Source organism: Cebidichthys violaceus, unplaced genomic scaffold (assembly GCF_023349555.1).
Source record: "Cebidichthys violaceus isolate CVI_PGR_0920_01 unplaced genomic scaffold, fCebVio1.0.p SCAF_60, whole genome shotgun sequence".
Lineage (NCBI taxonomy): Eukaryota > Metazoa > Chordata > Actinopteri > Perciformes > Stichaeidae > Cebidichthys > Cebidichthys violaceus.
Genome location: NW_027176817.1, coordinates 778,296 through 790,500, shown reverse-complemented (window position 1 = coordinate 790,500; position 12,205 = coordinate 778,296). Strand labels below are relative to the sequence as shown.

At 43.0% G+C, this 12,205-nt stretch overlaps 2 protein-coding genes across 4 annotated transcripts; one reads left to right on the top strand and one right to left on the bottom strand.

Annotated features, from left to right (window-relative positions):
• Window positions 1-268: 268 nt before the first annotated feature.
• ovch1 (ovochymase 1) lies at window positions 269-3,909 on the bottom strand. 3 transcript variants are annotated; one of them, XM_068733982.1, is made up of 13 exons: window positions 3,729-3,909; window positions 3,561-3,629; window positions 3,009-3,192; window positions 2,854-2,929; window positions 2,587-2,776; window positions 2,250-2,389; window positions 1,913-2,063; window positions 1,797-1,835; window positions 1,472-1,694; window positions 1,187-1,344; window positions 948-1,052; window positions 659-795; window positions 269-452 (listed from the first exon to the last, which is right to left on the bottom strand). In XM_068733982.1, the coding sequence occupies exons 1-13, from the start codon at window positions 3,775-3,777 to the stop codon at window positions 291-293; spliced, it is 1,683 nt and encodes a 560-aa protein (XP_068590083.1). In that variant the 5' UTR covers window positions 3,778-3,909; the 3' UTR covers window positions 269-290. The 3 variants fall into 3 exon arrangements, with proteins under 3 accessions (XP_068590083.1, XP_068590081.1, XP_068590082.1); XM_068733980.1 differs by having other exon boundaries at window positions 3,561-3,909; XM_068733981.1 differs by having other exon boundaries at window positions 1,505-1,694; window positions 3,561-3,909.
• Window positions 3,910-4,335: 426 nt separating this feature from the next.
• parp12b (poly (ADP-ribose) polymerase family, member 12b) lies at window positions 4,336-12,136 on the top strand. The gene is made up of 8 exons (XM_068734072.1): window positions 4,336-4,866; window positions 5,793-5,928; window positions 7,424-7,673; window positions 7,799-7,894; window positions 8,500-8,626; window positions 8,711-8,879; window positions 9,640-9,760; window positions 11,041-12,136. The coding sequence occupies exons 1-8, from the start codon at window positions 4,490-4,492 to the stop codon at window positions 11,154-11,156; spliced, it is 1,392 nt and encodes a 463-aa protein (XP_068590173.1). The 5' UTR covers window positions 4,336-4,489; the 3' UTR covers window positions 11,157-12,136.
• The last annotated feature ends 69 nt before the right edge of the window (window positions 12,137-12,205 follow it).

Genomic DNA, 12,205 nt, shown 5'->3' with positions numbered 1-12,205 from the left:
AAAAAAAAGTTGATTGGTTTAGTTGTCAGACCAATAAGTAACATGCAGCGTGAACCAACGAAACGTTTCACATGCTAGATTTCTAGAGGAACTTTTCCAAATGTTCTAGCTGATAATTTCTAAAGTTTAAGACTTTTAGAGAAATAAAACAAAATAGTGAATTTAGTCCAAATCGATTATCCAAAGCCAGGTTTGGCTGAGTTCATTAAATCTGACCATCGTTAGCTGTAACTAAGTAAAAGTCCTTCAAACAGCTTCCATTTAAAAAGAGTTTATTTTATAACAAACATTCAGACGTCTTCAGTCACGTCAGATATCCACAAGTGATAATCAGATATTCTGGAAAAGATGGCCGGTTTGTCTGCGTCACACCGCCTGCTGCCCCACGTGACCATGCCAAACAGGAAGTAGGCACCATGTTTCCGACACAACAGCGGAGCTCCGGAGTCGCCCTGCAAGAGAGAGAAACTAAAAGATCTTCATCTGAACAAGTTATTTGGTTTGAAAGTCGGTCTTAAAGTAATGACACAATATTGTTTCTAAAGCCAATTCATCACAGGAAGTTTTACAGTTGAGAGATCTTCAAGGGATCTCCATCAAAACATATTTTACAGAAAATAGCCGACAGCGAGGTCCATCGGCCTCAGGGTGGAGTTACCATGCAGGAGGTGGAGCCTGCGGGATGTGAACAGATGTGGGAGTCAGTGATGAGTCCTCCTCCCCACTTCTCCCTGCAGGTCGTCTGATTAACCAAAGTCAGTCCAACGTGGTGCAGCCGCTCTGGATTGACGTCCTCTGTACAGGAAGCAAGACACAATTGCAGGTTTATCACAGAGACGCCTCAGAGGTTGTGGTTCATGAGGACGTTCTGGGACGTCCGTTCGACTCCGCCTCTGTCGAGTGTTTCAGACGCGAGACCAGAACTCTGCATGTTATGTGGAGAATACCTGTTGCTTTCAAGGCTCCCCAGCCGGTTGTGACACAAGACCAGCTGTCATCGAGGTCCTCGTCGTCCTCCTCATCAGGGACACAAACTGGAAACACATCAGCGCCTGGAGACGCGACCAGAAGTTCAATATTTCACTCATTGGAACCATCAAGCCTCAGTAAACACGCAGTGCATGCAGACACTACGTACAACTTTAAGTGTAAAATGTTTGTGTGCTTTATGTTCAGGTGGTCCTACCAAGTCTGGCGGGCACGCTGAGGCGGAGCAGTGACAGGTCAGAGGTCGGGGGGAAGCTGCCGTCCTGTGGCAGATTGAAGACCTCGTCCACCGGGATGGTTTGAGACGACGCGAACCGGAGGTCATGAACGCCCAGAACCACCACGTCCTCTCTAGCTCTGCAGGGACAAAGTCTAAAAGTCAGCATTAACCGCAGAAGTACCTGACCTAGCAACTGCTAGGTCAGGTCCACTGCAGTAGTACCAGTACAAGTAGTAGAAGCAGAAGTACCAGTGGTAGTAGTACCTGACATTGCAGTGCTGTGCAGTGAGGACCCACCGTCGGTGGATCAGCGCTCCGCTGCAGTAGTGGCGTCCGTTGGACTGCAGGCTGACCTGCCAGGGCCAGAAGAAGGGGCAGGACTCGGTCACGTTCCCCGCAGACACGGCCCCGTTCTGGGACACCGAGAGAGCAGCGAGGCCTGGAACCTTCTCACAGCTGGAGCTCTGCTTCTTACCACACGTGTTCTCTGTCATGCAGGGGTGGACAGAATAACACAAACGCCTGTACACTGTAGTTTAATGCACATATAAGATTTGAAGTAGAAACACAGCGTAATGTTAGAAGATACCTTCAGTACTGACGTCGTCTTTATACAAGATGTGCTGATCTGTGAATGAAGCATGCCACATGTCACTCTTGTCTTCCAGATGCACACTCGGGTGCTGGATTATCTGCGATACATACTCATGATGTCTGAGATCCACAGAGTGTGTTGTTGGATTTTGGTGTAGACTCCTGGTCTTTTTGCTCGTCCACAACCGACCCCCCAACTCACCAAACCTGCCAGCTCATATCTGCTGCCGGTGAAGCAGGTCAAAGGACCTCCAGAGTCCCCCTGAGACAGAAACATGTTAGACACAGAGAACGAACAACAGCAAGATAAAAAGAGACAAGACAGAACGAAGTCAGAGACAAAGGGTTCGTAGATTCTGTCAAGTTGACTCTTAAATCATCAGATTTCTGTCTCTCGTGTGTCAGACTGGTTCAAAGGGCTCCGTAGTCCAGATTCTGGACCAGGTACCTGGCAGGCATCCGCTCCTCCTGAGTGGTTCCCAGCACAGAACATGGAGGGTCGCATCCTCCCGCGGTAGTACCGGTCACAGGCTTCAGGGGACAGGATGGTCACGTTCACCTCCTGCAGTCTGTTGACTCGAGGTCCATCTGAGGAGGAAGAGGAGGAGGAGAAGAAGGTTCCTAGCTGATTGAAATGAGTCAGAGCTGCTGGACTCCTCCAAAGTACAGAAAGGTGCTTCAATTGAACTTTGATGAAGTGAAAACAGACTAAAAGGTTTAAAGTTAAAGATGAAAACATGGACAGTGAAGAACTTCTCAGAAGTGGAGTCTGAACACCTCCTCACTCTCTCGGGTGGACCCCCAGCCTGTGACGGTGCACTTCCTGAGGGGGGTCAGCGGAGACAACCAGATGTCGATGGGTCTGACAAACTGGTTGAAGACCAGCGGCTGCTGCAGCTTCAGCAGAGCCAAGTCGCTCTCTTTGGTCCGAGTGTTGTAGGCCGGATGGTTGCTGATCATGGAGACTCCAACCGCCTGAACGGAGAGTTAACACAACAGTCAGATTCTGCTTCACACACCTGAACCTGGTCTAGAATGAACAAGGTCCTGACTTGTTGTCGGGGTTCATGAGGATTATCCAGGTCATGTTTTCCAGCCAGAACCGTCCAGAAAGAAGCTTTGTTGTACCTGCAGCAGGAGACACATTTCTGAAATGTTGGTCCCACGTAGACCTGGTCTAGTCCAGATGAAACAGATGACCACCGACCTTTTGAAGCAGTGAGCAGCAGAGACGACCCACGTGGGGGCGATGATGGCTCCTCCGCAGGCCGACATGGAGGCGAACCCGAGGGAAACCTGCCACGGCCACGAGTTGGCCCAGGCCTCCTGACCCCCGATGATCCGAGACTCCAGCTCCTGTTCTGGACTGAAGGACCGCACCCCTGACAGGTCTGCAGTCAGACCACACAGACGGTTCAAACTACAGCATTTTATTTATTTTATTTAACAACAATTTATGTAACTAACTTTAATTTCAAAATGATAAAAAAAATATATTAGCTAATTTATAAATATACGTTTTCTTTTAATATTAATTAATTCACACACTTTTATTTTATTTATTTATTATTTATTTTTACTACAGTTCTTAGCACATTCAAATTATTTACACATTTTATATTATTTAAATAAATACGTTTTTTAAACAGGAATATTAAAATGATTTAATTATATAAATACATCATAAATGTTAAAACTCTTTATTTTAAACTTAACGCAGCACAAACGTAATGATCAGATATATGAAATATAAAAGTACCTCTGAACCCAGAGAGAGCCTCATCTAAAGTCCCGTTCAGCTGGTTCCGGATCAGACTCGGGTCGAGAGCTGAAGACACAGAACAGAACCTGAGAGCAGAACCTGAGAGCAGCATCTGTTCAGCTACACGATACCACGTGAAGCTGGAGGACTGAAGGTTTTTCTCACCTGAGTGAACGGTGAGCAGACACACCGACAGCACGCACACACACAGCATCCCGTCTCACCGAGCAGCGACCGCGCTCTGACCCGCTGTGACGTCACACTCTTTGACGAGTCTCACCTGTGTGATTAGAAACACCTGAGACAACTCCAGTCGTCACGAGGACGTTACACTCAAGAGTCAAAGAGGAAGAAATGATTAATAAATTAATATGTTGTAAAAAAATAAAAGTATGTATATTCAGTTTATGAGTGTGGTGTTTATTCATTTTATATTCAATGATAATATTTAATAATTATTATTTACGATTATGGGTCACATTATCATTATTATATTATCATTATTATTACTTTATAATTATTATTATTATTATTATCATCATCATTATTTTATAATAACAATTATTATTATTATTTTATCATTATTATAATTATAATAATTACTATTATCATTATTTTATAATTATCATCATTATTATTATCATCATTATTATGATTGTTATTTTATCATTATTATTTTATCATTATTATCATTATTATTATCATCATTATTATTATTATCATCATTATTATTATTATTACAATAAATCCTCTTTATTTCCCGACACACTACCAGCGGTTGTGATTGGCTGTCACCGCTCACACAGCAAACAGCTGTTGTCTGACAGCGTGCTTTTACTTTGACAGGCTGTCAGCGGAAGTGCGCTGCTAGTGTCCTCCCGGTAGAGGCTCAGTGGAGACCAGTCGAAGCCGAGCAGCGAGCAGTCATGGCCAGCTACAGCAGAGAGGTGCAGCTCGCCACCGGCTTCTTGTGCAGCAGCTCCGGAGCCATGGGGCTGCTGCAGCTGCACCGGAAGCTGCTGCAGCGCTGCGACGTCAGCGAAGAACAGTTCTGCTTCATCGTGCAGAAGTGTCCCCGCTTCCTATTGGTCCGCGGGGAGCGGCCCGATGACTGCACGGTGGTGGCCAGGACGTCTCTGCGGCTGTGCAGGAATTATGGCCGGGAGGAGAGCGGCGGCGGCGGCCAACTGGAGGAGAGCGGCGGCGGCGGCGGCTGCGGCCACCGGGAGGAGAGCGGCGGCTGCCCGCAGCTGCACCTCTGCAAGTTCTTCATCTACGGAAACTGCAGGTTCGGTAAAGGCAGGTGAGTCGCTCAGGTGTTTGTTCTCTTCATCGCTCTGTTTCCTGCTCAGTAAAAAGCCTTTTGTTGTTGTTGTATAAGTAGTATAAATAGTAGTATAAAATACTACAACTACTTCTACATCCTAGGTTATTACCCGCTCTTGATTTCTTACTCATTGAGGACTATTTCCTGTGTTTTCCGCCGCTGCAGAGTGATATGAGACGAAAACGACAGTTAAGGAAATGAAACGTGCAGAGCAGCTGAAGATGAAGGAGGATCTGTAGTTATGATATTTTAAAGGGCGTGTCCGTGACGTCATGGAACAGCTGCTCCTGCCTCGAGGCTTTTTTCGTTTTCCAGAGAAATGAAAGTTAAAGAGAAGCTGTGAGCTGGTTCAACAAATAGAAACCGTAGAAGTGATGTTTGTTTCCACTTCAGCTGAAGATATATATATATATATATATATATATATATATATATATATATATATATATATATATATATATAATATTTCTATATCATAACAGTTATCGTTTGACAGTAACAGTACTTGTATCTCTTATTATCGGTGTTTTAAGGGTTCATTTAGTATTCAACACATTTTCTGTTTTATTTCACAATAAACTGAATCCATCGATTAATGCAAATAATATTCAGATGATTCGTGAATGAAACTAAATTAGTTGCATCTTTATTAATGTAATAATTGACAGTAAAACATTGAGTTACTTAAAACAACTGATTATTATTATTTTAACAAGTTCAAAGACATCAAACTATTAAAATCTTTAAAACCAACATCAGAGCAAAATACATAATATACACATTAATAAGAAAAATTACACATTAATATCAATAATACCAGTTAATATCATTAATACACATTCATACACATTAACAGATATCAATGAATATAAAGTTAACCTTGTTAACGTTGTTCATTACAGGAAAACGTGTAAATTCTCTCACAACATTCGTTCAGCTCATAACTTTGAGTTACTGAGAGACTGTACGCTGCACGAGCTCAACGAGGACCAGCTGTTCCTGCTGCTGCTGCAGAACGACCCCGCACTGCTGCCAGAGGTGAGACACCTGTGAGACTCCTGACACACACCTGAGACACACCGAAAACACACCTGACACACCTGAGACACACCTGTCACACACCTGTCCTGTGACACACCTGTGACACACCTGAGACACACCTGTCCTGTGACACACCTGTGACACACCGGAGACACTTGTCACACCTGAGACACACCTGACACACCTGTGACACGCCTGTGAGACACTTGTCACACCTGTAATATAATGTCCTGATCTCATATTTTACTGAATATTGGCATATAACGATTGTCAGACAGTAAAACTTTATTTCACACTGTGATGGTTAACAGTAAACTGTGGAATTAAACGTGCGTCCCGAACCGTGAGGGCTGATCTGTACGGATCACGGGTCGACAGTGGTCTATTACACCACTACTTGTGACACACCTGTCACACCTGTAAGACACTTGTGACACACCTGTAATATACCTGTGACACACCTGTAAGACACCTGACACACCTGTAAGACACTTGTGACACACCTGTAATATACCTGTGACACACCTGTAAGACACTTGTGACACACCTGTAATATACCTGTGACACACCTGTAAGACACCTGACACACCTGTAAGACACTTGTGACACACCTGTAATATACCTGTGACACACCTGTAAGACACCTGACACACCTGTAAGACACTTGTGACTCACCTGACAAACATGTGAGACACCTGTCACGCCTGTAAGACACCTGTGACTTACCTGACATACTTGTGAGACACCTGTAATACACAGCTGACAGTGTTTCTCTTTTTGTATCTCAGTAAACTGAATCTTGGACATTTGAAGACGTCCTCTTGAACTCTGATGGACATTTTCATTATTTTGTGATGTTTTTTGATCAAACAATCACATAATGATAATAATAATAATAATAATAATAATAATGATCCCCTCTGAGACTCTTTACATTCATTGACTCGTCTTCTTTATTCTCTCTGATCTCCATTCAAACAGGTTTGTCTCTTCTGTGTTTTCACTCTTTTGCGGTTTCTTCTGGACTAATGAAGTCAGATGAGGATCCTGCTCTCTTATTGGACGATACAGCTGTCACTCCAAATGTCAGAATAGGCTTCATGTCACTTCTTTACAGTAACAATGAAAAAAGAACAACTTTATTTTAAAAAAGTCCAGAGAGGGTGAAGAAGAAAAGTTGAAGAGAAGCATTGAAGACGCTCAAACAGAACCAGAAGGTTGAGTCAGAAAAAACAAAAGACCAAAAAAAATATATATATGAAAGTGTTTTCTCACAGGTAAAGTAAAACAATTTGTTCTGTCAGGTTTGACTGTTTTTTATGATTTCTTATTATGTTAAACAATATACATTCTGTTCCAATGTCTTTACATATTAACTGTATGTCATATTTAGAAATATAAATACTTTATTATGAGATGTTCAGTCATAATTACAAGACAAAAACTAAATTTTCTGTCCATTTATTTGTCTCTGTATCACTTCCTGTCTCAGGTGTGTCTGCACTACAACAAAGGCTCCGGTCTTCACGGCGGCTGCACCTTCCAGGAGAACTGCACCAAAGTGCACCTGTGTCAGCACTTCGTTCAGGGCGACTGCGTGTTCGGACTCAGGTGCAACCGGCAGCACGCCATCGACCAACATGGCCGCCGCATGCTGGAGGAGAGAGGACTGAGTGGAGGCGTCATCCAAGAGCTGCCCTTCATCTACAGGAACATCCACCACCTCACTGCTGCAGCCTCAGGTGACATGAACACACCTGTTCACCACTCTGTCAGCTATCGGGTGACATAAACACACCTGTTCACCACTCTGTCAGCTTCATCTGGTGGTGTTGTCGACGCTTCGGTTGTTTGTGTGTCTTCTCAGAGAAACTTTCTGATTCTTCGCATAAATCTGTCGATCAGATGGACGAGAGGGAGGAAATCTGTCTGCACTTCACCAGAAACAGCTGCAAGTTCCAGAGTGAGTTTATCTTCATTACGTCATAGTTACCTGGCGGTCTTCCTCTCATCTGATTCACTGAGGTCTATTCATTTAAACTCCACTAGGTGGCAGCGACATGTCAAAGTTTACTTTCTTCATATCTCAGAGTCAGTCTGATGTGAGGAACAACAACATCAAGTTTATGTAATTATATTAAACACAAACATCAACTTTATACAAAACACAAAATAAGTGAAATACAGCTGAAAAACACTTGGTACAAAATGGTTAAATATGTTGATTTTTTTCTGCAGTACACACTGACCTCTGAAGTATTGTTGTTTCTTTTTACTCTAATAAACATAAACGGCAAAAAAATATTTTTTATTTTTATACTCACATACAATAACTTCCAGTTTCTTCTACTAAAAGAAAAATACTATTCTATATTGATTTGTTTTCTTCCTCTCTCCAATATCCATTCAGAATTCTGGGCCATAAAAGGAACAGATATTGTTTATGGATTTGTAGTCTTTGTGATTTTAAAATTGGTCTTTATTAAACCGAAGTCTTGTCTGGTGCAGTTTTCACATTTACAGTTTGGGTTTTGTTGGGACTGTAGTTTCTGGTTTCTCTTTGTGTAGACGAGTGTCGTCTTGTTCACTTCCACCTTCCCTACAAGTGGGAGGTGTTTGATGGCCTCACCTGGACAGACTTGCAGCCTGTGGAGGACATAGAGAGAGATTTCTGTGACCCGTCCAACACTCAGAGGTTATGTCTCACCTTTGTTCAGGTTTTCTGATAATCTGCTGTTGATGAGTTGCTGATTGAAAATATTCTTTCCTCTGTTTTCAGTTGCGGCAATTGTCCCGTCAACTTCCTGTCGATGACTAAAGGGTGGCAGCATGTCCGCCGTCTCTCCACGGTTTCCTCTGTAACAAAGCCACCTCACTACATCCTGACGACGTTGTGGCTGTGGTACTACAAAGGGGACCAGGGGAACTGGGTGGAGTATGGACAGCCGGTGAGTCGGACTGCTGGGGAAAGTGTGAGGGTAAAGATTAGAGGGTCTAGGAGTTCAGGAGGGGTTCTAGCTGCTGTTCTGGTAAAGACTTGCTGAAGATGTGTGGGACTTGTTGCAGCCCTGGAGAGTAGTATCAGGAGGTCTGGGGACTAACTGTAGAGGTCTGGGGACTAGTATCAGGAGGTCTGGGGACTAACTGTAGAGGTCTGGGGACTAGTTGCAGAGGTCTGGGGACTAACTGTAGAGGTCTGGGGACTATTTGTAGAGATCTGGGGACTAGTTGCAGAGGTCTGGGGACTATTTGTAGAGATCTGGGGACTAGTTGCAGAGGTCTGGGGACTATTTGTAGAAATCTGGGGACTAGTTGAAGAGGTCTGGGGACTAACTGTAGCAGCCTGGGGACTAGTTGAAGCGGTCTGGGGACTAGTTGCAGAGGTCTGGGGACTAGTTGCAGAGGTCTGGGGACTAGTTGCAGAGATCTGGGGACTAGTTGCAGAGATCTGGGGACTAGTTGCAGAGGTCTGGGGACTAACTGTAGCAGCCTGGGGACTAGTTGCAGAGATCTGGGGACTAGTTGAAGAGGTCTGGGGACTAACTGTAGCAGCCTGGGGACTAGTTGCAGAGATCTGGGGACTAGTTGCAGAGGTGAATTTAAGCCTAAAGGATTAGAAGTCTTTAGACCTGTAAATCATCAAATGAATGCAGACTGGGATTATTATATTATCATGTTGATGAGCTAACTGCTCTCTAACTCTCTCAGGATGAAAAGCAGCGAACCACATCAGTGACATCGCAGACTCTGGAAGAAGCTTTTCTGTCTGGCAGAGCAGCTGAAGTCAAACTGGTGAAAGGCCAAAGACAGTATGTCATCAGCTTCCAAGGCAAGTCTGATCCACTGTTTTTCATGTCACCTGTAGGATTTTGGCTAAAAATTCCCGAGTTAGTCCAGAGACAAGTCCTAAGTCAAGACGGGTAAGTCCGAAGACAAGTCCCTAGTCAAGACGGGATAGTCCAAAGACAAGTCCCTAGTCAAGACGGGTTAGTCCAAAGACAAGTCCCTAGTCAAGACGGGATAGTCCAAAGACAAGTCCCTAGTCAAGACGAGTTAGTCCAAAGACAAGTCCCTAGTCAAGACGGATAAAACCCAAATCAAGTGCCAAGACCCAGGTAAAGACCTAAGTCCCAAATCCAGTCCCATGTCATGAAATGTAAATCTTAAGACAATAACACCCAAGTCACTTCCTAAATTAAATTCCAAGTAAAGATAATCCCACAACACGACCAACAAGTCCCAACCCTAAGTCCTAAGATTTGTGTTTTGAGTCCTAAACTACCGTATTTTCCGCACTATAAGGCGCACTTAAAAGCCTTTACTTTTCTCAAAAAACGACAGTGCGCCTTGTAATCCGGAGCGCCTTATATATGGATCAATTGGTTAATTGGTTGATCCATACTGGTTGTACACGGCGCTCTGTCAAAATGTTTCAGTACGACTGGTAAACTACAAAGCCGCACCGCTTGCAGCATTACGGCTACCGTAGTCAGGGGCGTCGCCGAAGTAATAGCGGTAAACACCGCTCGAGAGTTACTATATTGTGAATGCACTAACGTTTGATTTAGTGGTATCAGACTGTTTCTTTTACGTGTTTACTGAATCAGGGAAAAGTTCCCCTCTACGTTTAAGTTACCGTATTGTGAATGAAATCAAAAATCAATAAAGTTTGACTGAATGATTTATCTGACTGTTTTGTTGACATTCCCTTTAGCACAGCTCCATCTAGTGGATGCATAACGCAACCCCAGTCAAACGTTTGACTGTAGTAGCTTCTATTCTATGCGCCTTATAATCCGGTGCGCCCTATATATAAAAACAGTTCTAAAATAGGCCATTCATTGAAGGTGCGCCTTATAATCCGGTGCACCTTATAGTGCGGAAAATACGGTAGTTGTTAGTGCCTTTCACCAGATTTAGTAATCACTTTAACTTTAGTAACAATTTAACGCGTTCTTATTACGTTCAAATAAACCTTTTACACTCAAACGGTTCACATTTGAGTTTATTTCTCTGACTAAATTTGTTATTTCTAACTTCTAATGTGAAAGTTCATCTTTTTGAGAAGCTCTTCTTCACTGTTGTTTCTCTGTGACTCCTTCACTGCAGACATGTACCAGAGGAACCCCAAACACAAAACCAAGAGGAAGGTTTGTCGTCGACCGCGCTTCGTCTCTGTGGCCGAGGTGGAAAAAAAGAAAAACCATGAACTGATGTGGACCTGATCGAGTGCCTTATCTTGGTTCACCACATCTGGACTGGAAATATACCGCTGTCCATTTTTGTGATTGGTCAGATGCTGCAAACCCCGCCCCTTTTATGTAAACGTCCCACATCCAGATTGAGAAACCCTGGTTGGTTTACCGAGTTAATAACCAGCTTTGTAGGACTATTTAGATGGATCTGGTTGTCAGGGTTAGTTAATCCAGATAACTAGTAGGACCGTTTAGAGGGATCTGGTTGTTAGGGTTAGTTAATCCAGATAACCAGTAGGACCGTTTAGATGGATCTGGTTGTTAGGGTTAGTTAATCCAGATAACCAGTAGGACCGTTTAGATGGATCTGGTTGTTAGGGTTAGTTAATCCAGATAACCAGTAGGACCGTTTAGATGGATCTGGTTGTTAGGGTTAGTTAATCCAGATAACCAGTAGGACTGTTTAGATGTATCTGGTAGTTAGGGCTAGTTAAACCAGATAACCAGTAGGACCGTTTAGAGGGATCTGGTAGTTAGGGTTAGTTAAACCAGATAACCAGTAGGACTGTTTAGAGGGATCTGGTTGTTAGGGTTAGTTAAACCAGATAACCTGGCGATAAACTGGGTATGTTGAACTCACTTCCTAGTTCAGGTCTCTGGTGATCACATTAGTTTTAATCTGGTTCCACAAACACCAACATGACAAAGCTTAAACTCATAATGCTAACATTAGCATCTTGTCTTGGCATGCTAATATAATAACATGTTCACTGTTCTGGGGTCTATTTAGTTATGTAAGAACTGATTCTATTTTCTACGAGGGAAATAAAGACTTTAGTTTTCATACGAGTTGCTTTTATGTTAATGAGTAGTTGGTATTTACTTTATGTTCATTATTTGTGTTTCATTTAAGTTACTTTTTTTTCTTCATACAGGTCAAAATGTATTGATACACGTCAGACTCTTGATGTTTTTATTATGTTTTTACCTACAAATAAAGTCCACACAATCAGTAACTCCTAAATGATTTGTTTCATGTTTTATAGGTTTGAGTTTTTATTGAATTCATATTAATAATG